The 24,934-nt window shown below is 40.0% G+C and overlaps 1 protein-coding gene across 1 annotated transcript; it reads left to right on the top strand.

Annotated features, from left to right (window-relative positions):
• The first annotated feature begins 463 nt into the window (after nucleotides 1-463).
• On the top strand, nucleotides 464-24,915 carry LOC134794110 (tyrosine-protein phosphatase non-receptor type 14). Its single transcript, XM_063765816.1, has 11 exons — nucleotides 464-1,354; nucleotides 4,857-5,023; nucleotides 5,410-5,611; nucleotides 13,257-13,402; nucleotides 13,915-15,373; nucleotides 15,789-16,013; nucleotides 16,982-17,071; nucleotides 19,771-19,854; nucleotides 20,756-20,906; nucleotides 21,317-21,480; nucleotides 22,600-24,915. Exons 1-11 carry the CDS (start codon nucleotides 725-727, stop codon nucleotides 22,726-22,728), a joined length of 3,447 nt encoding a protein of 1,148 aa, XP_063621886.1. The 5' UTR covers nucleotides 464-724; the 3' UTR covers nucleotides 22,729-24,915.
• The last annotated feature ends 19 nt before the right edge of the window (nucleotides 24,916-24,934 follow it).

The following is a 24,934-nucleotide window of genomic DNA, read 5'->3' as shown; positions in this document are numbered from 1 at the left end:
AAAAACCGGGCAAGTGCGAGTCGGACTCGCGCACGAAGGGTTCCGTACCATAATGCAAAAAAAAACGGAAAAAAATGCAAAAAGAAAACGGTCACCCATCCAAGTACTGACCACGCCCGACGTTGCTTAACTTTGGTCAAAAATCACGTTTGCTGTATGGGAGCCCCACTTAAATCTTTATTTTATTCTGTTTTTAGTATTTGTTGTTATAGCGGCCACAGAAATACATCATCTGTAAAAATTTCAACTGTCTAGCTATCACGGTTCGTGAAATACAGCCTGGTGACAGACAGACGGACGGACGGACGGACAGCAAAGTCTTAGTAATAGGGTCCCGTTTTACCCTTTGGGTACGGAACCCTAAAAAATCAAATAAGCTGACAAGATATCGATAATCGATGATTCTATTACGACATTAGTATCGATGGTTTTTGATTGCAACACGCCCATGCCTACGTAGCTGTCATTTGTCAGATTTCGATGGCCGCAATGTTGTGAATTTTATATTTCGCGTAGTGTTTACTTGGCAAATTTTATTACTTTCCGCGTATACAACGTCACCGGGTCTACGTCCGTCCGCCGTAAACTATATGTAACGCGCTATTCTTATTAGAAATGCGATGGAAACGTGCGCGTAACGAACGCGTAAGGCCGTTTTCTTATGCGGTAAACGTATCATAACGTTTGTTTTCTATGTGATGCTACTGCTAATCAGAGGCTAACGATGCCTTTTAAACTGTTGAAGAAGACGCGGCAGTACAACGTAGCATCGAAAAGCCTGTTCGTGATCAGTGTAGAGTTGTTAGATGGTGGTGTAGCGGATTGCACGCTGTCGGTTGATTCTACGGGGCAGGAATGTCTGGACAACGTGTGCCAGCGGCAGGCGATCAACCAGCCGGAGTTCTTCGGGCTCCGCTACGTGAACAGGCAGCAGCAGCCGCGATGGGTGCAGTTGGAGCGTCCTTTAAAGCGTCAGTTGGACAAATACGCGTCTTCCCACCAATTGTACCTGCGTGTGATGTACTATGTGATATCCGGTACGAGTTTAATAACAGATGAAGTCACTCGTAACCACTATTTCCTGCAGCTAAAGAATGATTTAGTGGAAGGACGGATAATCTGTGATTGTCAGCAAGCAGTTGTGTTAGCTTCGTACAGTCGACAAGCAGAATACGGTAACCATGACCGGGAGCGGCATACGGTAGAATACTTGAAGAATTTGCTGACGTTTCCGAAGCAGATGCTAGATAACGGGCAGTTGATTGATGCAAGTACATTAGCTGAGACGGGGAAGTTGGAATGGCTGACGGCTGCAGTCATACAGCATCATATGGCATTGCATAATATGTCTCAGGTATATTTATGTAACTTTTATACTTAACAAGTTGGTGCTACAATTATGAACATAATGCTAATAGGTTTAGTTATTTGTTATTAAAACCCCAAGTATTAACGCCATATAAGTTTGTTTCCATAATTTTGGTCTGGGGTGTAACCCACACTAAACAATCAATTGTCTCACATTCGGTTCCATCCAGTGAACCAATCTTTATAAACTTAGGTAGTTAAGTACCTGTACCATAATTAAAATATCACTGACAGTCTCAACACTGGCATATTCGCAAACATCTACGTAATTTACTTTCTGTACATCTCGCTCGTACTGACATATTAGTGCATAGAAAGTAAGTTACGTTCACGCTAGCGTTTGTATCAGTGCCAAACTAGTGGTAGCCATAAAGGTAGGTAGTTTAAAACTTATCAACTATAAACTATGGCAATTTCCTGTTCAAACAATAACAAGTAAGTATTCAGAGAAATGAACTTTATCTATTTGAATTTTATCCCATCATTGCCAACATGTGCTGCTATTAGCTCACCTTATCTTCTTAATTTATTGTTATTAATAACAATAACACAACCAAAGTATCTATGATCCTACCCGTATAGAACTTCGTTCAGGCAAAGGGTCTGGTTAACTTGGTCATGTGTCTTTGGGATATGCATTGTTTAGTTTTTTATCATATGAAGATTCCCATGACTTGACACAATTTACATATATGAGATGATTTCTCTTTTTTAGTGGTGTAATACATATAGGGAATGGTGGTAATTATAGGTTCTTTTAATTGAAATGTTGAAGTGTGACAAAATGAATAGTCAGGTTTTTAATTATGATTCCACTTTCACTCCAATTTTAGCATGCATTGGGCCTTCTGTTTCAATCTAATTTGAACCTTTCAAAAACTACTTATGGTAGCATTTCTTTTGTTTCATTGTTTTCTAAACAAACGAAAGTCACCCTATTCTCCCATACAACAAGGTTCAAATTAAAAATAGGGAAACTTTGTATGGTGGGCCTTATGAGGATAAAGGTTGCTAACTAATAGAGTTACTTACACTGAGGTATTTTTTTTATTAGCCTATGTGTGTGTCCCACTGCTGGCCTCCCCTCTCCAGAGAGGTATAAAATACAAAAACAGTTTTTTTTTTCTTCCTATTTTGTTCCCATTTGATATATTACGGTGACAGAATTAGATGCAACGAAACATCTAAGAATGTATTGTGATTCTAAGTCGACAAAACATAAATTAAAATTTTTAAAAATGTTCAGGTTCAACTGTGTCAAAGGTGTATGTGAAGTCCCCAATCCGCATTGGGCTAGCGTGGGGACTATAGCCCAAGCCCTCTCGCGCATGAGAGGAGGCCTGTGCCCAGCAGTGGGACGTATGTAGGCTGAATTATTTTTTATTATTTATTATGCAACCTTAAATACAATGGCCTCATTGCGCCATTAAAAACTTGCGTGTAGGGGCGTAAAAATATGTGATACCTAGCTGAAACCTAGACAGAAGATAACAGCTGACTGTTATTCAATGGAATACCTTGATAAGACCCGCCTAGTCGGGTGGCGTTATCTATGTAGGTTTGGTAATTACTCATACCTATTTTAGACACGTTAATCTATGATGCAAAATCATATTTTTCCTGTTACTTTCATTCTTAATATACTTGGTAGTATTGGCACATTTGGATTACTCAAGACTCAAGCAAGAGCCAGACTATGGCTTTGGCTTGTCCTGATCAAATTATAAGGCTCCTCCGGTTCCCCTATCTTTGCCATATTTTTTTTTGTAATAATTCTATTGTGCATAATAACTTTAGGCATAATATACTGTTAGCATAAACTCACTTGGTACTGGATTGTTGCGAATACGTACTCTACGCATAATTTTTATTGATCGAAGTATCTTTTGGCATAAATTTTATGTCCGAATCGAGACCTATCTGTGTATCTGTTTCATTTCGCATAATTTTATTTGTAATAATTTATTTTTGCATAATACGCCATTAAGCATAAAGTACTACAAGCATAAAATCTTAAACCATCGAAATGTTTTGCATACTTGCAAGAATCATATACTTATGTTGTAGGCCGAATATTTATGGCGGAAATTAATTTCGCCGAATGTTTCGCAATTCGCAACTATTATTTTCTCATAATTTCATTTCTGGCAACAGTTTGTTTTCGTGGGGTCGCAGTTCTAACCTAACCTAACCCACTTTTCTGGCAATAGTTTGTTTTCGTGGGGTCGCAGTTCTAACCTAACCTAACCCATTTTTCTGGCAACAGTTCGTTTTCTTGAGGGTCGCAGTTCTAACCTAACCTAACCCACTTTTCAGGCAACAGTTTGTTTTCGTGGGGTCGCAGTTCTAACCTAACCGAATCCACTTTTCTGGCAACAGTTTGTTTTCGTGGGGTCGCAGTTCTAACCTAACCTAACCCACTTTTCTGGCAACAGTTCGTTTTCTTGAGGAACGCAGTTTTAACCTAACCTAACCCACTTTTCTGGCAACAGTTCGTTTTCTTGAGGAACGCAGTTTTAACCTAACCTAACCCACTTTTCTGGCAACAGTTTGTTTTCGTGAGGTCGCAGTTCTAACCTAACCTAACCCACTTTTCTGGCAACAGTTTGTTTTCGTGGGGTTGCAGTTCTAATCTAACCTAAGCCACTTTTCTGGCAACAGTTTTTTTGTTGGGCTCCGCATCTGCTCCGCCCTTCGAGCAACACGGAGTTGCTCGACGGTAGCTTATGTAGCGCATCTGTATGCGCTTTAGGTCATACAAGTTATACCAAATAGAAAGAATCTAAATACGTTTTCTTCGATGTAAATATTCGCCTAAATCCTATTATGCTAAACAGATTATGCAAATCACATTTCGGACATTTAAACAAACGCAAAATAAAATTATTCGTATCAAAAGTCGGCCATGATAATAGTAGTCTATTCAAGATTCGGACTTGCAAACATTCGGGCTATTGCATATTATGCAAACTGAAGCTTTCTGCAAATTTAACATTCGTCGAAAAACATTTCTGCCATTTAGGTTATGCCAGATGCGTTTCGGGTCACGGAAGTTATGCCAAATAGACGGAACCCCTTTTTTAATGCTAGTCTAAAATAATTCCCTACATAGTGCAGATATGTTATATCATGCTCAAAAATGTCTGGACACTCTCGTAGGTACTTTACAGAGTGGTCAAATATATCGTCAGGTGGCAAGCAAAACTCACTAATTACCACCACAAGTTCATAGCCATAGTGAACCATATTGGTACTAAAAGAAGGTCGATTTTTGTTTAATTTTTTCTTAGTAATTAGTGACTTTTGCTTGTCACCTGACGATATATGAACATGCATGCCTTATATTAGCTCCCGGCATATGTGGAAACGTACTGTATCAGTAATTATTGTACCATCGCCCAGTGTGGGCTGTTAACTATCTATATAGACCTTATGCCTTTTGTAATAAGGTCCACCAATGGACAGTTAAGAGTGTTGATTCTTTACAGGCTCAAGCGGAAGAAGGTTTCATCACGACATGCCAACAACTGCGGGGTTACGGTCAGGAGCTGTTCTCGGCGAAGGACGCGGGCACGAGCGAGGAGGTCACTATCGCCGTGTCGCTCACCGGCATCCGAGTGCTGAGCGAGCATAGCGACACGCCGCATTTCTACAGGTAAAATAATATATACCGAAGGCGCCCGGCATTAGATCGCGCGCCATGCCTCACTCTTTTGGCATGAGGACGCCGAAGGGGCCCGGGATTGGATCGCGCGCAGCGCGCCACGTAAGTACGAGGGCCGTTCTGAAAGTTGTTAACTGCCTGCCTGTCAATTTGTGTAATAATGTCCTATAATATTTATATTTATTTATATGATGTAAAAAGCTAAAAAGTAAAAAAAAGTCAGAAAGTCAAAAAAGTGAAAGAGCTGGCGCAAGATAGGGAAAGCTGAAAGATGCTCCACCGACAAGAGAATACCTCTTAAGTTAATGATGATGATAATAAGTAAACAAATAAAAACCACTTTGAACTGCCAGTGATGCCAATCCTCTTGTTCACAGGTGGTCAGACATCACAATAGTGATAAACCGCAAGCGAACGTTCAGCATCGAATGCCAGCGAGCGAACGAGTCGGCCTCGTTCCTGCTACCGAGTCCGGAGGCCGGCAAATATGTGTGGAGGAGCTGTGTGCTGCAACATACGTTCCATATGAGGCATCAGCAGGCGTTGAACGCGCCGCATGACACCACTACTAACTTCCAGGTAAGACATAAGCCGCAAGCGAACGGTCAGCATCGAATACGGGCGAACGAGTCCGCCTCGTTCCTACTGCGAGGCCCGAGGCCGGCAAATATGTGTGGAGGAGCTGTGTGCTACAACATACGTTCCATATGAGGCATCAGCAGGCGTTGAACGCGCCGCATGACACCACTACTAACTTCCAGGTAAGATATAAACCGCGAGCGAACGATCAGCATCGAATACGGGCGAACGAGTCCGCCTCGTTCCTACTGCGAGGCCCGAAGCCGGCAAATATGTGTGGAGGAGCTGTGTGCTACAACATACGTTCCATATGAGGCATCAGCAGGCGTTGAACGCGCCGCATGACACCACTACTAACTTCCTGGTAAGATATAAACCGCGAGCGAACGATCAGCATCGAATACGGGCGAACGAGTCCGCCTCGTTCCTACTGCGAAGCCCGAAGCCGGCAAATATGTGTGGAGGAGCTGTGTGCTACAACATACGTTCCATATGAGGCATCAGCAGGCGTTGAACGCGCCGCATGACACCACTACTAACTTCCAGGTAAGACATAAGCCGCAAGCGAACGGTCACCATCGAATACGGGCGAACGAGTCCGCCTCGTTCCTACTGCGAGGCCCGAGGCCGGCAAATATGTGTGGAGGAGCTGTGTGCTACAACATACGTTCCATATGAGGCATCAGCAGGCGTTGAACGCGCCGCATGACACCACTACTAACTTCCAAGTAAGATATAAACCGCGAGCGAACGATCAGCATCGAATACGGGCGAACGAGTCCGCCTCGTTCCTACTGCGAGGCCCGAAGCCGGCAAATATGTGTGGAGGAGCTGTGTGCTACAACATACGTTCCATATGAGGCATCAGCAGGCGTTGAACGCGCCGCATGACACCACTACTAACTTCCAGGTAAGACATAAGCCGCAAGCGAACGGTCAGCATCGAATACGGGCGAACGAGTCCGCCTCGTTCCTACTGCGAGGCCCGAGGCCGGCAAATATGTGTGGAGGAGCTGTGTGCTACAACATACGTTCCATATGAGGCATCAGCAGGCGTTGAACGCGCCGCATGACACCACTACTAACTTCCAAGTAAGATATAAACCGCGAGCGAACGATCAGCATCGAATACGGGCGAACGAGTCCGCCTCGTTCCTACTGCGAGGCCCGAAGCCGGCAAATATGTGTGGAGGAGCTGTGTGCTACAACATACGTTCCATATGAGGCATCAGCAGGCGTTGAACGCGCCGCATGACACCACTACTAACTTCCAGGTAAGATATAAACCGCGAGCGAACGATCAGCATCGAATACGGGCGAACGAGTCCGCCTCGTTCCTATTGCGAGGCCCGAAGCCGGCAAATATGTGTGGAGGAGCTGTGTGCTGCAACATACGTTCCATATGAGGCATCAGCAGGCGTTGAACGCGCCGCATGACACCACTACTAACTTCCAGGTAAGACATAAATCGCAAGCGAACGGTCAGCATCGAATACGAGTGAACGAGTCCGCCTCGTTCCTACTGCGAGTCTCGAGGCCGGCACTACTAACTTCCAGGTAAGTAAAAGGTTACGAGCATTACTAGCAATAAAATAAGTTAAGTAAATGGAAATAAATCTTTCGATAAATATATATTATTTAAGTAGGATAGGTAGATAAATTATAAATCTAAGAATGTCAAGCCTTCAGCTTTTGCTTCCTTCCTAAGATTTTTAGACTTCTGTTCTAAAGTACATAAGTATTTATTTTGTTTTTTTAAGCATCAGATAGAGTACATTGGGCTAAAATTATCTGATACAGTTAATTAGTGACCTAAGTTCAATAGGCTAGAATTCTAGATGAAAGTAACTTGGCATATGGCCATAAACTAAAGATTGCCTAAAGACTGCGTCGAGCCTTCTTTCGGCTTATACGCTGTAATACCATCGCCCACGCTGTTAAATGACAGTTCATAAACCTTATAACAAAAGGCATAAGGACATTTAGGAGTGTTGCTGTTTGTACCAAAAAGTATCAAGTATACACGGTGTAACATGAGGAAACCGAATAATTTTAACAGCGTATTCCTGATCATATTTAGACACAAAAATTACCTATAAACTTTTTTGAAATTAGCCTAGTTTCAGAGATAATATTAATTAAAAAAAAGAACAAGTTTTTATTGTTACATAGTGTAAAAGGCCTTTTTGATGGTGATGTTGCTGCTATGGGACGTAGTCTAAATATCCTTATTGATAGATGTCAAAAAGTGACAAGTAACACTTTGCAAAAAGTAGGTTTTACGAAAAAAAAGTAAAAATCAATTTTAAGTGAAAAGTTTACCAATAACATTTATTTTTTATGTACAAATACATTCAAAAAATTTAAAAAACAAAACAAAAAATATTTTTTTTGGCGAAATTGACTTAATCTCATATTACATTTTTTCCTTCTTTTGACCTCAGAAATGCGTGGTTAAAATTATTCGGTTTCCTCATGCTACACCGTGTATTTCTTAAACATACTACTATATATCGTGCCGTCGGGTACGGCGACGCTACCATGACCTCTTTCGCAAATATTAAACGCATAACTCAGTTATGGAGGCGGTTATGTGCGACGCGTGATCGCTTCTTCAAGCGTGGACAATTATCCCACACTATACTGTTATTTTGCAGTATTTTATCTCATTTTCGAGGAGAAATCCTCTATAGTCCCTCTTCTCCCAAATATCTGGGTATTAAATATCTAGACTCGAGTTATTCAGGTCCTCTTTCCGATTTAGCGCTTTCATATGCGTTCCTAAAGGAACCCGTGTTTTTCTTATAAATCCTTTGCACAGGCATCGGTTTTTACGAAAGCGACTGCCATCTTACTTTCCAACCCAGAGGAGAAACTAAGCCTTATTAGGATTAGTCCTGTTCTTGCACGATGTAAATGTTGCACGACGAGCAACTGGTAAATATGAAAATGGTATTTAAGTACATACATAAGTTTTTATGCGACCCGGATTACGACCTAACGATAATGCCAACACACCATTAAATAAGTGCACCAAAAGCCCGCGCTGATGTTGCGTGGGTTATACCTTCAGTTGTCTACCATAGTCGTTTATATCATACAATAACCCGGGGTTAACCAGTCAAACCTGGAGTTACCATGGTTACCCGTATACAATTTGACACTGGGTTAACGGTTTAACCGGTTAACGATGGTGCAAGTGCCGCTAAATGTATTAATTTTATTTGATATGAAGTTAAAACACCGATAAATATTTTAATTGTGACTGGCCTATTAGCGTGCAATGCGTCTAAGAAAGTAGTCTCCATAAGGTCTTCACTGACCAATTAATTTATAATCCGATGAAAATTTAATCGATAGCTAACATTGTTAACAGCTTGTGTACATATACCCTACGCCGAGTCAGACGACACTACGGAGCCACGCTGTTACGTCGTCGCCCAAATCTAATGTTTGGTTGTTTTTATTTTTTTGTGGATTGTTTTTCTTCGTCTTTTCTTTATTTTGTAGTTTCACAGTACTTTAGTTTTATACTGTAATGCTGTGTTACTTATTTGATCAATAAATAAATAAGTAACTAGTTTCTATCTGCCCGCAACTTCACCCGTGTATTATTATTATGCTTGCTGTGATAAAAACGTCTTATGTCCTTCCCCAGGAATCGAACAATCTCCATACTAAATTAGATCTAAAACGGTTCAGCGGTTTGAGCGTGAAGAGGTATCAGACTGATAGGCAAATATTTGCATTGATTATATGTATTGTATTGTATGTAGGGAAATTTTATCACAGGATAATCAGAGTACCCCTTTATGCGGATTAAGGTTCAAATAGGTACGGTCGAAGATTTAAATCTATGACCCATTTCGTACCTTGTCACAGTGAAAATTAATATGAAAGTCGCTAGAGACCTCATACTATTGTCACTGTGACAAGGTACAAAATGGATCCGAAATCAAAATCTCTGTACTACGTACTACATAATTATAATGTAGGTGGACTACATATAGTTGGGTTGTTTTACGGTACCTACGTCCACATGAGATGTGAACCTAATGATTCTAATGAAACACATGTAACCCTATAAGCCAATTATTCAAGCTATTTCACCGCAACGTTATTAAATCATCGTTAAAATAAAGTTATTGACCGATTCGAATGAATTAAAGCGTGATGTTGCAATTATATTTACAAATACGAGTAGTTACGCTAGTGTATAGCACCTTTAAATGGAAATTGAATATAATTGAACACAAATAAATTATAGTCCCTATGACAGTTAATTTTTATATGGAGTAATGGAGTAACTGTCACGTATAGGTAATTTTTGTATAATTAAGAATATCGAAAAGAGTTTTGAAGTAACTGACATAGGGACAATTATTCGGCGCGAGAAATATACAGACGAGAGAGCGCTCTTATTTAATTGAGTTTTAATCAAATCCGTTAAAATTTTTACTTGGATTTTAATTCCTGTAAGGCCGTAGAAAAACACACCTAAACACACCACCTGGATAGACTAGTAGATTGAGTAGGTACAACTATTAACCACAAGTGCAATAAATAATTATTAAGTAGCAATACCGCGTCTTTAATATTGTTCGAGATTTTTCTTCCAATTTTTTAAATATATTTCTAAGAAGTGCGATTTTCCAATAAAATTCACACTAGAACGACGTTGTTCGAGGTAATATTTGACGATAGTTGGGTGGTTTTACCTACTCTAAAATTTGTATGACTACAGTAGACTAGTAATATAGGAATTGCTGCTTGCATAAGTGCATCTTGCACAGGATAATCTCCACCGATTATAGACTAATATCTGGGAGACCGAGCTTTGCTCAGAAAACATGTAGTAAAAACGCAAAAAATGCACGTTTTCCCAGAGATAAGACCTAGCTAGATCGACTTTTTGCCCCCAAAAACCCCCATAAGCAAAGTTCATCGAGCCGTTAGAGCCGTTTCCGAGATCCCCGAAATATATATATATAAATAAATATAAAAGAATTGCTCGTTTAAAGGTATAAGATACGGATTGACATTTTATCAATGACATTAACATGCTTACTTACGCTTAGAAGACTATACCTAAAGCGGTCGATTGTGAGATAAAATGCATATAATTCCACATGTATCTAATAAAACCATTAAAATACCAACACCCGCATATAAATACTTAGCAATAGACTATTGCCAATAGTGGATCGATTCATAAGTTCTTCTTAAGTACGATTCACATGTAGCGTATTAGTACACTTATCCAAACCACCAATACTAATCACTACACCTTATAAAACAAGGTCCCCCGCCGCGTCTGTCTGTTTGTGTGTATGTATGTTCGCGAAAAACTACTGAACGGATTTTCATGCGGTTTTCACCTATCAATAGAGTGATTCTTGAGGAAGGTTTAGGTGTATAAAAGGACTATGCGTCAAAATGGTCCAAAAACCAATAGAGTTGAGAATTAGGTAGTTAGATAGGTATTTCTATGAACTTAATTTCGTTCTATGGGCAGAACTGAGATATTGGTATTATAGTAAAAATGTCTTCCTCCTTATTACCTAGGCAAAACAGTTCACCGCCGGGCGCGCGCGACAATCCTCTACGCCGCGCTCGCCCGGCGGTGCGCGAACATCTACCCTGCAGCATTAATTTACTTACTTGGACTCTATTGCCCAGGTAATAAGGGTGACCACATTTCGACTAAAATACCAATATCTCAGTTCTGCAATGGAATTCCGCTTTGTGCCCATATAACGAAATGAAGTACATATAAATACCTATCTAATGACCTAACTCTCATTTCTATTGGTTTTTGGACCAGGCTCCATACAAAGTTGCCCATGGTCCTTTGTTAAGGTTTTATGTAACCCGTGCGAAGCCGGGGCGGGTCGCTAGTCTCATATATACATATATGTATATGTAAAAGTATTTCTGAGACTTATTTTATTTAGGTGCAGTTACATTAAAATTTGTTTTACATAACATTTTTGTAAATGAAGTCACGGGCAAGTATAAATTGCGATTCGACTCGATGCGACTTGTGTGTGTCGTGCTTACCGGCGCAAGATGTTATCAGTGAGCCCGCGCACGTACCTCGCATAGCTGTGCGCAGACCGTTAGGGTTGTCAATTGTTTTATTTAAGTATAGTTACTTTATGAAAGCAGTAGACAGTTCAAGTTTTTTTGTTAACTTATATTATAAAGGCGATAGAGAGAAATACCAAAATATTCCAATATTCTTCACGTCATATCCTGTCATACGATATCAAGCTTTCTCTCTAAATTTAACATTGCTCGAAATAAAATGAGAAAAAAGGCATGGCACTTGTGACAGATAAATTTAACTTAGCTTGGGGGGAAAGAGAGAGAACACTTTAAATTTAGGTTCAAAGTAAACCACAGATGAGATCTGAATATTATAGGATTTAAGTATAGGCCTTGAGTCAGATGCAGAGCAGTCGTTGGCCCAATATTATTCTATGTTTCACTTTTATCGAACTGAAATTTGAACATTGTCATAGTGACATTAAGTCGAATTTCAAAATGTAACATAGAACTTTGTAATATTGAGTCAGCGCAGTGGCGGAGCATCCAAAAACTTCGTTTCCACCAGATTGTTAATTTTGTAAGAGATGAGCTCAACTTATTAGAGATTTATAAATCCAATTAGATGATGATGGGTATGCGCCGGGGACGACTCGAGGGGGCTTTTTGACTAGGCTTAAGCTATATAGTCTTAAGTTATAATTTTGTTGTTATTTTGTGTTGTATTGACATGTTTTTATGAATAAATTTATAATTCACGTAATTAGATAATTAGTAAACCATAACGGAGGTGACAACCCTATCGTTTATCCATATAGAGGAAGCAACAGTTAGTTCCGCGCTTCCGAGCGAGCCGATTAGACAATCGCGATCGGTACGGTGCCGGCCTGCCGGGTGAAATCGCACGGAAGCCATCTTTGACAGCTTCACAGGTGTCTTAATTGGCTACTTTCCTACTAGTCAAATGAGCTCCTTTTTTAGAACTGTCAAAAAGATTTGCTAATATGGAAATTATATGAAAACGTGTATAGTGATGTCACGGTCAACTCACCTACTTTTTATATTTCAATCCAATTTATTAAATAAAAATTGTGGTTAAAAATAACTGCTATCTATGTTTTTATAATAATCATCCGGTTTTTTTATGACGTACACAGTGTGAAATAATTTATTTTAAGTAGAGGAAAGTACCCAATTGTTTAAAAACTTAGGAAATACTCGTAACAGAATTTTATCGTAAATTCTTCATTAGTACTCCACAGGTGTTTTGAAAAAAATCGTATTTCCATGCTTCTTCATATGCTAAATAACTCCATACCTACCTTGACATTGGATTTTATAACATCGGGTAACATACCCTCATGTAGGCACCCCCTCTAAAATTGGCCATCTACTTTTGTAACAACTAAGCCTGAACTGAACCTACATTGAACTCACTGATTTAAATTTTCACGATTTGTACTTATTATTTATACACAACGACGGGACTTAATCGCGTAAAATTAAGTTTTAAATTTACCTCCGACGTTTCGAGGACGGTACTGAACTCGTTACCAAAATAAACTATTTTCCTAACAGAATCCGTCTCTTCTTGCAGCAGGAGATTGGCCTCTCAGACAGCCGCGAAGAACTGGACTCCAGAGAAGCCAGCAGTTCACGTCTAGAGTCTAGTCTGAGCCTGTCTCATCGGGCACACTCCACCTCCTGTCTCGAGCTGAGAGACGCACTTCCACCACGAGCCAGGTACTTGATCTAGAAGTCTTTAACCATAAAAGAAAGTTTTCAACCTAAAATGGGGCATTATCTATGAAAGCGGACCTTATTGTCGATGGCGCTTACGCCGCACAGCGCCACACGGCATTGTATTTATATCGGAGCATCGTTAATAATGGCGTAATCGCCATCGACAATAAGGTATCTTTAACGTCACAAATAGACACTATCAGTTTACCAGGTTTCCGTTTGGTTTTAAAACTGCCCCTACTTTTCAATGAACTATGTATAACATCCATCCTTGGTTGCAAAAGTTTCATTTTGTTATAAAACGTGCGTGACGTGATTTTTCGTTTATTTATGATAGTTAGTAGGTTTCTGCAGTATGTCTTCCATTATTTAAACTTATTAGAAATCATATTATCTTATTACCTATCAAACTATTGTTACTTTTACTTTTCATTGTTGGATTTCCTGCCGTAATATAAGTCTCTTGATTTTTTATAGCAAAAGCTCTTCTACTTGAAAATGTGTTATTACAGAGTCCAACTACCACAGTACCGTCCCGCGCCCGACTACGAAACCGCCGTCCAACAGAAATACCAACAACAACGCGCTGAAGCACAACTACGCTACCAAAACCACGCCGTCGCCAAACCTCTCGCCTACGGCTCGCATCCCGACATACACCGCATACACTACCCAGACGTTACTAGACATACAATAAACCAGGCGGCCGCTACTGATGACTACCTATATGGTCTTAAATACATGAATAACTATCAGATAGCTGTCCATCCAGACGTCAAACCAATGCATTATGTCAACGTATACAAACCACCCCCACCTTACCCGTCTAATGGACTAGCTTCTAACTCAACACCTGACTTAGCCGTTGCCAGCCAAGCCTTGAACTACCATAGGGGTTATATCAATTCTCATGTATCCGGATCTAGTCCTGACTTAGTCTCAACCAGAACTGCTTTAAACCGACTAGGTTATATACCTAATCCTGTGGTCAATTATCGACCTAATGCTATGCCACATGGGACGTATAATAATTTAAATTCAGTGCTAAATCACAATCCGCATCACATGATCGATCAGCATATTTCTGATAACATACAGAAGGTATATGACGAGAGAGGGAATATTATGTATTCTATGCCAATGCATAGACTAAATTATCAAAGGCATTTAGTGTTGCCACAACAGCAGATAGCTTCGGGTAAACTAAGCGATACTCAAGAACCTATTTATGAAAATGTACCTTTACCGTGGCAAGATAAAGTCACTATGCGAGATCGAGCGCAAAGTCTAACAACTACAGATGAAATAAATAGACTAAACGAGAGAAACGGCAGTCATCCGACTATTAATAAATATGGGAACCATTCAAAACCTTTACTAAACGTGCCTTATCAAATAAAAGTCGAACCTGATAGTCACTACGTAAACGCACAAATAATAAAAGGTGTCCGCGAATCTAGCGTACCAAAAGACTTGAACATATCTAATAGGTCTATTAATAAAGATGAATTCGAAAACGTCGCTCTATCGATCGACAAAATATCTCTCAAAGACGATAATAATTACGATGAAACTCCGTACCAGAGTCTCTCAACTCACCGCGTTTCGAATAACAATACGATAAGTAAAACGAACGATAACGTAACAAGTATAAGCGTGCCTGACATACGCGTAAACGACTCGGCTTTGTCAAGTTCTGTCATGAACTCGACATATAGCACTAGCGTCGAGTTAGACTCGACTAAAAACAGTGTTACTATGAATGTGAGTAGTAATACTAGTAATAGTAACGCAAGTAAAGAGAAGAAACGGAGACGATGGGGTGTGTTCATGGGGAGGAAGGAGGTGAAAAGTGCGACCCTGGGGAGGGATAGAGCGAAGCCGCAGCCCCAGCCGGCGAACAAGCACCGGTGGTCGACAGGCCTGCCCAAGTTTCAGCCGTTACCGCCTAGTATTACCAAAGAAACTATGGTAAGTATTTAGCTTAAGTACTTCGTATGGATACCGTCTTTAGATCTTAAAATACTAGTAAATAATAAAGAAACTTTAAATTATACATATATAAACATTTGACTTTGTGATAACAAAACTTCCGTGAGACAAAGACATATTAAATATATTAAGAACGGGTCACTCACTCACGTATCTTAACTCGAAAAACGCTCGACATGTTTCACTCCGTACCGAGCAGTGTTATCAGGAGCTTGCGTTGACGGTGACGGACAGGCGCAGACTGCTTGTGAGAGCGTTTTTCGACTTAAAATACGTGAGTGACCCGTTCTTGATATATTTAATACACATTTGACATTGGTTAAATATTTCATGATTTCCTTCCTTGTTGCATCATTCATACCGGTTGCACATAACAAAGCTTTTTTTTTCCCAGTGCCAACTCTTAGAACGCAAAATGTCCGACGACCAACTTTCATTCGCGTTCGAGCAGATCCCCAAAGGCCGAGCCACGGGCGGCTCGGTCCGAACAGCGTTACTACCTCAACACGCCGCGCTCAACGGTCTGAGCACGGACGATTTACCCTACGAGGATAATAGGGTGAAGTTGCATCCTACACCAGCCAACCCACATGGGTATATGAACGCGTCACATATCACGGTCAGTTTTACGCTATTTGCAAATACTTATAAAAGTTCTCTAGAACAAAAGCGAGTAATTCCGTCCGGACAGCGTTGCTACCTCAACACGCCGCGCTCAACGGACTGAGCACTGACGATTTACCTTATGAAGACAATAGAGTGAAGTTGCATCCTACGCCTGCCAACCCGCATGGATATATGAACGCGTCTCATATCACGGTTTCGTCAAAAATGCTTTGTCAGAACAAAATTCTGATACCTTTTCGGATATGATGGTCGTTCTTGTCTACGTGACAGCGTCATAAAACGGTAACCGGCACTTTCTATCCCGCGGTGTTAAAAAGTGATTGTTATTTTGTCACGTGGATAAAACCATCCATAATACGCCGGCTGGAAGCAACCTGGAAGATAAAAAGCAAATAAAACCAATTATAATTTGACTTAATACTGTCGGAAGCGAAATTAATCAAAACGCTACAGATTTGCATATTTTTCGTGATTTGTCCAATAAGTCCAATCCCTATCAGATCATTGTAAGGGGTAAGACAAACATAGTGTATTTTACCGACTAAAATAAGAGTATGAGGCAAACTTAACAGTATGAGGATCCCCTACAAGTGTTACTCTTATCCATAGACTAGGAATCCTCTAGACCGAGTTTAGAGCAATTATTTCATGCAACCGATGATGCCAAAAATGCGGGGGTGCGCGGGACGAGGTGAGCGAAGTCCCGTGCCGTGATTGGTCCGTTCAAACGACGAACGAGTTCACGGACGTCACACAAAGACACTTTCGACTCGAACATGGAGTAAAATTACCGTATGCGTGGCAGACGGGGTAGCGCGACTATGCTCAGTCTGGAGGATGTTTTGTCTGTGCTCTTATCCCAGTGTTTGTCTTACCCCATCAGACCTTATCTCTTTCTTTCTTGCACGGGAAGCCATAGCCAAGCCATAAAATGTCTTGAAACTAGTCTTCTTATTTCAGATGACGGTAGGCAGTACGCAGCGCTTCTACGTGGTGGCGAAGGTGGACCACAACGTTCCGGCCGCCATGCTATGGGAATGCGCGTGGCAGGTAAGGATGGTATTCCATCTGTCGATCTGTCCAATGTGCATTACGTCTCACTCTCTCAACAAGCAAAGCGTGAGACGCAAATACACGTTGGACCAAGATATTGGTCCAATGTGCATTGCGTCTCACTCTCTCAACAAGCAAAGCGTGAGACGCAAATACACATTGGACCAAGATTATGGTCCAATGTGCATTGCGTCTCACTCTCTCAACAAGCAAAGCGTGAGACGCAAATACACATTGGACCAAGATATTGGACAGATGGAAGACCACCCATACATATAGATTCGAACCACGCTAAGTTTTACTGCCAAGTGCTACAATTATGGAGATAATGGGTCAAACAAAAAACTGTCTTCACGTCTTTCCTGTAGGCATACCCAAAAGTTAAGGGCTATAAAGGTTAATTTTCTTATTTCACCCTTATACACATGAAAAGGAAATCCTTTTATTTGGATATGTTTGATAAAATCATTACCTACATGCCCACTAGCTGTTAACTATTGTCCACAGGAGAGAAAACTTGTGTGTTCGTCAGAACTGTAATATATTATGTCGAGTACAATCTGTTAAAGGCTAGGGGCTTTGGTTATACTTTAGTACCAGCAGTAGGTCCAGCAGTACGTGCCGCAATATACCTACTTATAAATTAAACTAGTGGCTCTGTGAGCTGTAGACCTCGCGAGCAGAGCTTTAAATAACATGGTGCTAAGAGCTTTAAATATAGTAAATTAAAAAAAAAAACAATACGAAATTTATGTGTAAAAAAATACAAAAAGTTATAATATCCCAGCATACAATTACTGGGGATCGAACCCAGACCCTCTGTGCAAACAGAAAAAGGGTCATTCCACCGTTTCGGGTGTTACACTTGAACTCTTAAAATAAGGTTTTATTCGATATTGTAACAGGAACTAGGAGGTTATAACTATTGATTCATCTACTACTTTGATAATATTTTCTTTTCCTGTACACACATAATTAAAGTATAAGAGCAATAACGAGAGAATCACTAAAAAGTAGCTGTTTCGGGCGTTACAGGAATTGGCCTATACCTTCTGACCATCAGTACCAAAATGCATAATTTAGCGAATTTTGTCAAGTAACCTCCAGTTTTATTTATGTCAAGTAATAATAGTTAGTATAGTCTACTGAAACACTGAAGTAACACTTAGTATCACTTTTCAATTAATTTTAATAAAATAAATTACCTGTTTCGGGTGTTACTCATGGTACGTTTCGGGTGTTACGAGTACGAAATTAAGACAGATTTATACGAAATTATGGCTCATTTTATTGAAATTATTGTCGTTTTAATAAATTCGATGAAAAACATAAGTAATAAATACTGAATTATTATAAAATACATTAATCTTAACAATAAAAACTGTTTCTCGAAGATATCATAATTATTTTTCTGTCGATGCGAATATTACCGAAAATATTCACTTAATCAAAAAATGGTTGATGGTGACACCTATTCATTTTGAAAGATCTATCCAACGACATCCCACATCACAGGATTAAAGTCGCAAAAACTTTAAAAATATTTTGTACAGGAGCAAACCTAAAAAAAAAATATTTTTGTAGTTTTTGTGTTACTACTTTGTCGCCATGATTGATTTATGTATCCATGCCAAATTGCAGCTTTCTAGCACTAACCATCACGGAGAAAAGCCGGGGAATGACAGGCGGACGATCAACACGTTTCGGGTGTTACACAACTTCAAACTTTAAAACATACGACTAAAGCAGACGCTAAAACAACAACTATTACACATTTGCATAGGTTCACATCATAGCCTTTCTTTGGCAAAACATGTTTGGCTATAGTTAATTACGGGAAAAGTTACACATACTTTTATCTCTTTTTCGTTTCGGGTGTTACTTTGAGACCACAGTCTAGAATACTCTTCTAAACACCGATTAATCCATGCTTTTTAATATTTTTAAAGACAAATTATAAAATTACGATATTTTACCTCAAATAACTGCGGGAAATTTGTAACAGTTTACAGTTACTTTCTTTTTAATTAGTCTTGCCAATATCGCTGTATAAAATTAGTTTTACGCCTATCATTTAAACGTTGCGATCAAGTACATGAAAAATATGTAAAAATTGATTTTTTTCCGGTTTTTTTTTTCTGACATGAAGGTTTGGTATGTTTTCTATGGAAATAGGTTAGTGTTGACTTCTTAAACTATTTTTCATTTTTGAACCCTTGGTAGCGTTTATTATGGAATGACCCAAAAGCGAACGTTTACAAACTGAGCCAAATAGTTCTTAGATGGGTTGACGAAATTTAACTACTCCTTCTCAAATTAAAATTAGTTAAAATTAAATATCTCAATACCTCCGAAACCAGCGAAATAAATTTTCTGAATTTTTGGCCATTTAATCTATATACATATCTCAAAAAGAAAACACTCGTATGGTACCAATACCACTATTTGTTTAGGCGCGAGCTATCACGACTCCGCCATTTTAAAAAAATTAAAAAAACCGGACGGACAAAAAAAAATTATTTAGACATAGAATCCAGTCACAAAATTTCACGAGATTCGGTTAAGAATTGCGACCTGTAGAGGAGAACATCCGGACATACAAAAGCAAAATGCTCCAGTCGAAACGTAGACCTTCGCTACGCTCCGGTCAATAATTATGTTTTTCGAATAATACTTACACTGTATAATGTGTTCAGGTTGGCAGTAGACTACTGGCCCGCGTGGGCGCTGAAAGACCACATTATTTACCGCCTGAAGACTGTACCGCTGACATCGGCAAGGTAAGTCTTCTCTCTTTTTTAGGGCTCCTGAGTCTGATATGGCAGACCCTACAAAGCGCAAGGGAGCGTAGGGGGCAACACCTGCATACAAATGTAGTGCATACCTAATTGTTTTCCATCGTACTTTCTCGGAAACGTTCGTATTTGCCATGCTACTTCAATCAACCTCAGTACTTTTCGTACTGAGACTGACTGAAATAGCAAGACACGTTCGTACGTTTCCATGAAAATACGATGGAAAATAATTATGCACTACATCTGTATTATTTTCGAGCTCCCAGTGTCCCAATATAATATCCCGGTCGATATAAGTCTAGTGAAACTAACCGTAAATCATTCAAAACTGTGAAGTGTCAATGTCAATACAGTATAAGATCCCTATTTTGATACAAACGGTGTTTTTTTCAGGCTGCTAGAATATCCATAGTCTTTAGGTTCCATATTGTAGGTTCGTTGGGGTGGTTTACCACCAGTCCAATCTGTATTTGCGTCTCACATTTTGCTCAGTGAGAGAGTGAGACGTAATGCACATTGGACCAAGAAATTGAACAAGTGGAATACCTCCCTTAGCCTGTAAGGTATATAACCTACAGGTTTAATTATAGGCCCCGTGCATGAAGTATAGGGGGCAGCAGAAGAGCCGTCAGATTTTTGGCGCGAGGCGTAAATGTGTCGTTTATGCTTCCAATGCAGCCCACAACATGGCAGAACCTACTATACACAAGGAAATGTAAACGTACTTGCTTTGGCAATGTACATGTGCACATATGTTTCCGATTCAGGCCACAAGGTGGCAGACCCTCCAACGCGCACGGTCCCTCTGAGGCTCCCACAGACTTTACAGACTCAAATCTATGGGATTTAGCTATTTGAAAATTAAATATCGTTGTTTTCTTTCCAGTTCCAAGTAACATCAATGCGCGAATCCCGCGCTTGTTGGGGCGGCTCGGTGCAGCTGCGCGTGCGCTGCGGCGGCCGCTCGCGGACAGTGTGGCACGTCCATTACCGGCTGTGGAACGAACCGGCGCCCGAACTAGTTCAGCCATTCCTTGGCAAGTTAACGTTCTAATCACAATATCTGGGAGACCGAGCTTTGCTCGAAAAACATATAAAAACTCAAATTGTACGTTTTCCCAGAGATAAAACCTAAGGGCTAGATCAATTTTTCGCCCCCGGAAACCCTCATAAATTAAATTTTATCGATATCGTTGGCGCCGCTTCCGAGATCCCCGCAGTATATAAATATACAAGAATTGCAAGAATCGTTTTAAGGTATAAGATAGTTTTTGCCGTTCAAACAACTTTGTCAGTAGAAAAAGGCACGTAATTCAAATTTTCTATGGGACGATTATCCTTGGCGCCTACATTTTTCAAATTTGCCGCTACTGACGGAAATGGCTTGCCAGACTTTACTACAAATACCTTGCTCGAACTTCACTTTTAAACCATGTTTTTTTTCCAGAGTTCTTGGCGGAACTAAACGGTCTCCGCCTAGCGTGTGAGACGGAGGCGGACGCGCTGGGCGGCCACAACGCGCCGCTGCTCGTGAGCTGCGCGGGCGGTACTTCCCGCGCCGGCCTCGCCACGGCTGCTGCGTTACTGCTGCACATTGTCGACTGTAACCAGGTAAGGGTGGTGTTCCACCTGTCCAATGTGTATTGTTCAGAGTTCCTGGCGGAAGTAAACGGTCTCCGCCTAGCGTGTGAGACGGAGGCGGACGCGCTGGGCGGCCACAACGCGCCGCTGCTGGTGAGTTGTTCGGGCGGTACTTCACGCGCCGGCCTCGCCACCGCCGCCGCCTTACTGCTGCGCATTGTCGACTGTAACCAGGTAAACAGAGCACCTCAACTACAGCATAAATATTTCACAAAAAACCGGCCAGGTGCGGGTCGGACTCACCCACCGAGAGTTCTGTACTAATTTAACAATTTTTTTACAATATTAGTCTTCAGATTTTTCCCTGTATTTGTAGTGTAAGACCATATTACTTTCGAAATTTCATAGTTCTAGGTCAACGGGAAGTACCCTATCAATTTTGATTTCCTTGCAACTATACGGTTTTTGCGGCCGTACCCTTTTTAGGGTTCCGTACCCAAAAGGTAAAACAGGACCCTATTACTAAGACTTCGCTGTCCGTCCGTCCGTCCGTCCATCCGTCTGTCTGTCACCAGGCTGTATCTCACGAACCGTGATAGCTAGACAGTTGAAATTTTCACAGATGATGTATTTCTGTTGCCGCTATAACAACAAATACTAAAAACAGAATAAAATAAAGATTTAAATGGGGCTCCCATACAACAAACCTGATTTTTGACCAAAGTTAAGCAACGTCGGGCGTGGTCAGTACTTGGATGGGTGACCGTTTTTTTTTGCATTTTTTTTCCGTTTTTTTTATTATGGTACGGAACCCTTCATGCGCGAGTCCGACTCGCACTTGCCCGGTTTTTTTTAAGTTAACTTAGATTAGAAGTATGATTTTTTCACAACTTCAAGGGACCGTAGACCTGAGTATATGGTTTAAATTTCAACTCGATACCTCCACTCGTTCCCGAGATAAAGGGTCTTGACAGACGAACGGACAACAAAGTAATCGTATAATGGTTCCGTTTTTTCCTTTTGAGGTACGGAACCCGAAATGGCTACTCTCCACACCACCTCTTACAGAATCACTTCATATTGTAAGAATTTAACTTGCCTGATCGATGTCACATTTCTTCTATGCTTATGCCAAAAAAAATATTTCAGGAGATCGACATCCCCCGCACCATAGGCCTGTTGCACCAGCAACGAGCCAATCTCATCAGCAACGTGCAACAATACAAGTTCCTGCATCAACTGCTCCTGCACTATCTCAAGCAATCTCGACTCATTTAAATCTATCTCGAGGTATTTAGACCACGGTCCTGACCCATTTAGACTACGGTCCAGTGTTCAAACCATGGTCCGAAGTATTAACCCTTTGAACCAGGGACATATTAAACTATGCTGGGCCCCTTGGGCACATAAGAATTTGGGGCCCTTTTGGAAAGAAAAGAAAGCGAATTAAACTAAAAATTTTCTACATCATCTTCTATTTATTATGGGTAATCAAATATACTGTTACTATGTGTCCTTCGGGGCCCCCTGAGGATGCCCTTATGGTAAAGGCGGCACTACTTTGAACGCTTTACATCATATACAAGAACGTCACTTACACGCCAAGGACACGCAAGCGAGCGAATGTAATCCTTACTTGAAAGTGTAAAGGTTACTTTTACTTTGACAGCGTGCGCAATAAAACGTATAGTTGGCCATGGCGCTGTGGGCATCACTAGTTACGACGCCTTTAGGTGTTCTTGGCGTTCAAAAGCTTAAATTCGCTGTCCCAAGGTATTTGGATCACGGTCGCGAGGTATTAGTCCACGGTACTTAGGTATTTCAGACCACGGTCACGACTCATTGAGACCGCGGCCATGCTGCATTTTGACAGCTGCGGAAATTATGGACCAGTTGACAAGGCGTTTGAACTAACAGAAAAAATTAAGACCAATAGAGAAACTAAATGTTTATTAATGTTTAGTTGTAGGTATGTGAAAAACCGACAACCGACTGGTAGGTCAAATCGAGCCGTTTATACAGCATATAAAAAAGGAGTGAGATTTTTACTTTCATGAAGGAAGCCGAGATTTCCAGGGTTTTAGATCATGATACAGTTACAAAAGGGACAAGGTAAACAGAGGTAATCCACGATATTAACAGGTTTTTGATAATTATGACATTTATTACTCCTGCGATGTATCTGTAACGAAAATATTTTGTCGCGTTTCCGCAGAACATTTACGAAAAATAAATATAAATTCTATATAAAAATTATATTGATATTCATTTTGTTTTGTAATTAATCAAAAACTACCTTCTAAAACAAGAAAATAATATCGCATGCTGTTTTTGTAAGCGCCCTTCGATTGAAAATGTTTTCAAGAAATTAACTTTGTATTTATTAATATTTTATATTCAAAACGAGATTGTAAAGTATAATGAAATGAATTGTTGTGCATATTTGATTGATAATTTTATAGCCCTACGGCGTTGTATGAATTGTTTTACTGTTGTATGAGACGCATGCAGTATTGTATTGTTATTAAAATTAAGTGAGTTTTTATATTGTGCCTTTATAGTTTGACACTATCGATATAATAATGACTCGGTGTATAAGTAATAATAGTTTATGTGACTGCTACATAATGAATGGAATTAAAATACGAGTGTGGGTTTATGAACATCACACGAGTGACCTGTCAATGTTTAGAAGAAAAGTGGAAGCTAATAATCGTGTCATTATTATGTGATAGTGTCACAATAATTTCTAATTTGATCTGCTCAAAAAAATATTCATAATTAGTAGGTATGTTAGTGGGCATATAAGTTTATCATAGTACTTCTAATCGTAAATATAACTATAACTACAACATTTTATAATTAATGATAATGAATAGATACAGCCTAATTTGTAAGGCCTGTGCACACCGCTTACATATGCTGACGTGACAGACGTGCACCTGAGCGTTGTAATATACAGATGCTTATGAGAAGTGGCACACCGTTTGCGTGACGTGTGCGTGCACGGCTCCAAGATTTTAGCGCGCACGCGCGTGCACGTCTGCGGACACGCTGCCGTTGTGTTCTGGCCGGTATTATATGTTACTTATTTGCAAAACTGAATTAGTTAAGATTACATTTTTGCTGTAAAACTAGTCAAATGTTTTGGAAATAAGTCACAAATACCTAAAGCTCAATTTATATATTAGTTGTTAGCAGATCAAATTTACTAAAGCGTTGTAAAATAAGCTCTAACATCTTTATCTTAAGACGTATTTTAAGAAATCGTGTGCCTTAACTCGGAGATTATAATAGGGATCTGAAGTTATTCTCGTGTGCCTTCGTAGTTAGTTAATTTTTAATTGAATTTTATAAACTTATTAATGTTTTTTATACATTTTTGGCTACAATTTGTTAGTAATTTAATAAACTGTTGTATAACTACGTGTCACAATTACAGTTCGGCAGAGATAAATATAAACGGCGCCAATAGTATAAAGGG

This window comes from Cydia splendana, chromosome 10, assembly GCF_910591565.1.
Source record: "Cydia splendana chromosome 10, ilCydSple1.2, whole genome shotgun sequence".
Taxonomy (NCBI): domain Eukaryota; kingdom Metazoa; phylum Arthropoda; class Insecta; order Lepidoptera; family Tortricidae; genus Cydia; species Cydia splendana.
This window is presented reverse-complemented; position numbering and strand designations above follow the sequence as displayed.

Coding starts and splice junctions, on each gene's coding strand:
- LOC134794110 (XM_063765816.1), top strand. CDS start 725: ATGCCTTTTAAACTGTTGAAGAAGACGCGGCAGTACAACGTAGCATCG. Junction 15,374..15,788: donor GTATTACCAAAGAAACTATG/GTAAGTATTTAG, acceptor TTTTTTTCCCAG/TGCCAACTCTTAGAACGCAA. Junction 19,855..20,755: donor GTACCGCTGACATCGGCAAG/GTAAGTCTTCTC, acceptor TTTTCTTTCCAG/TTCCAAGTAACATCAATGCG.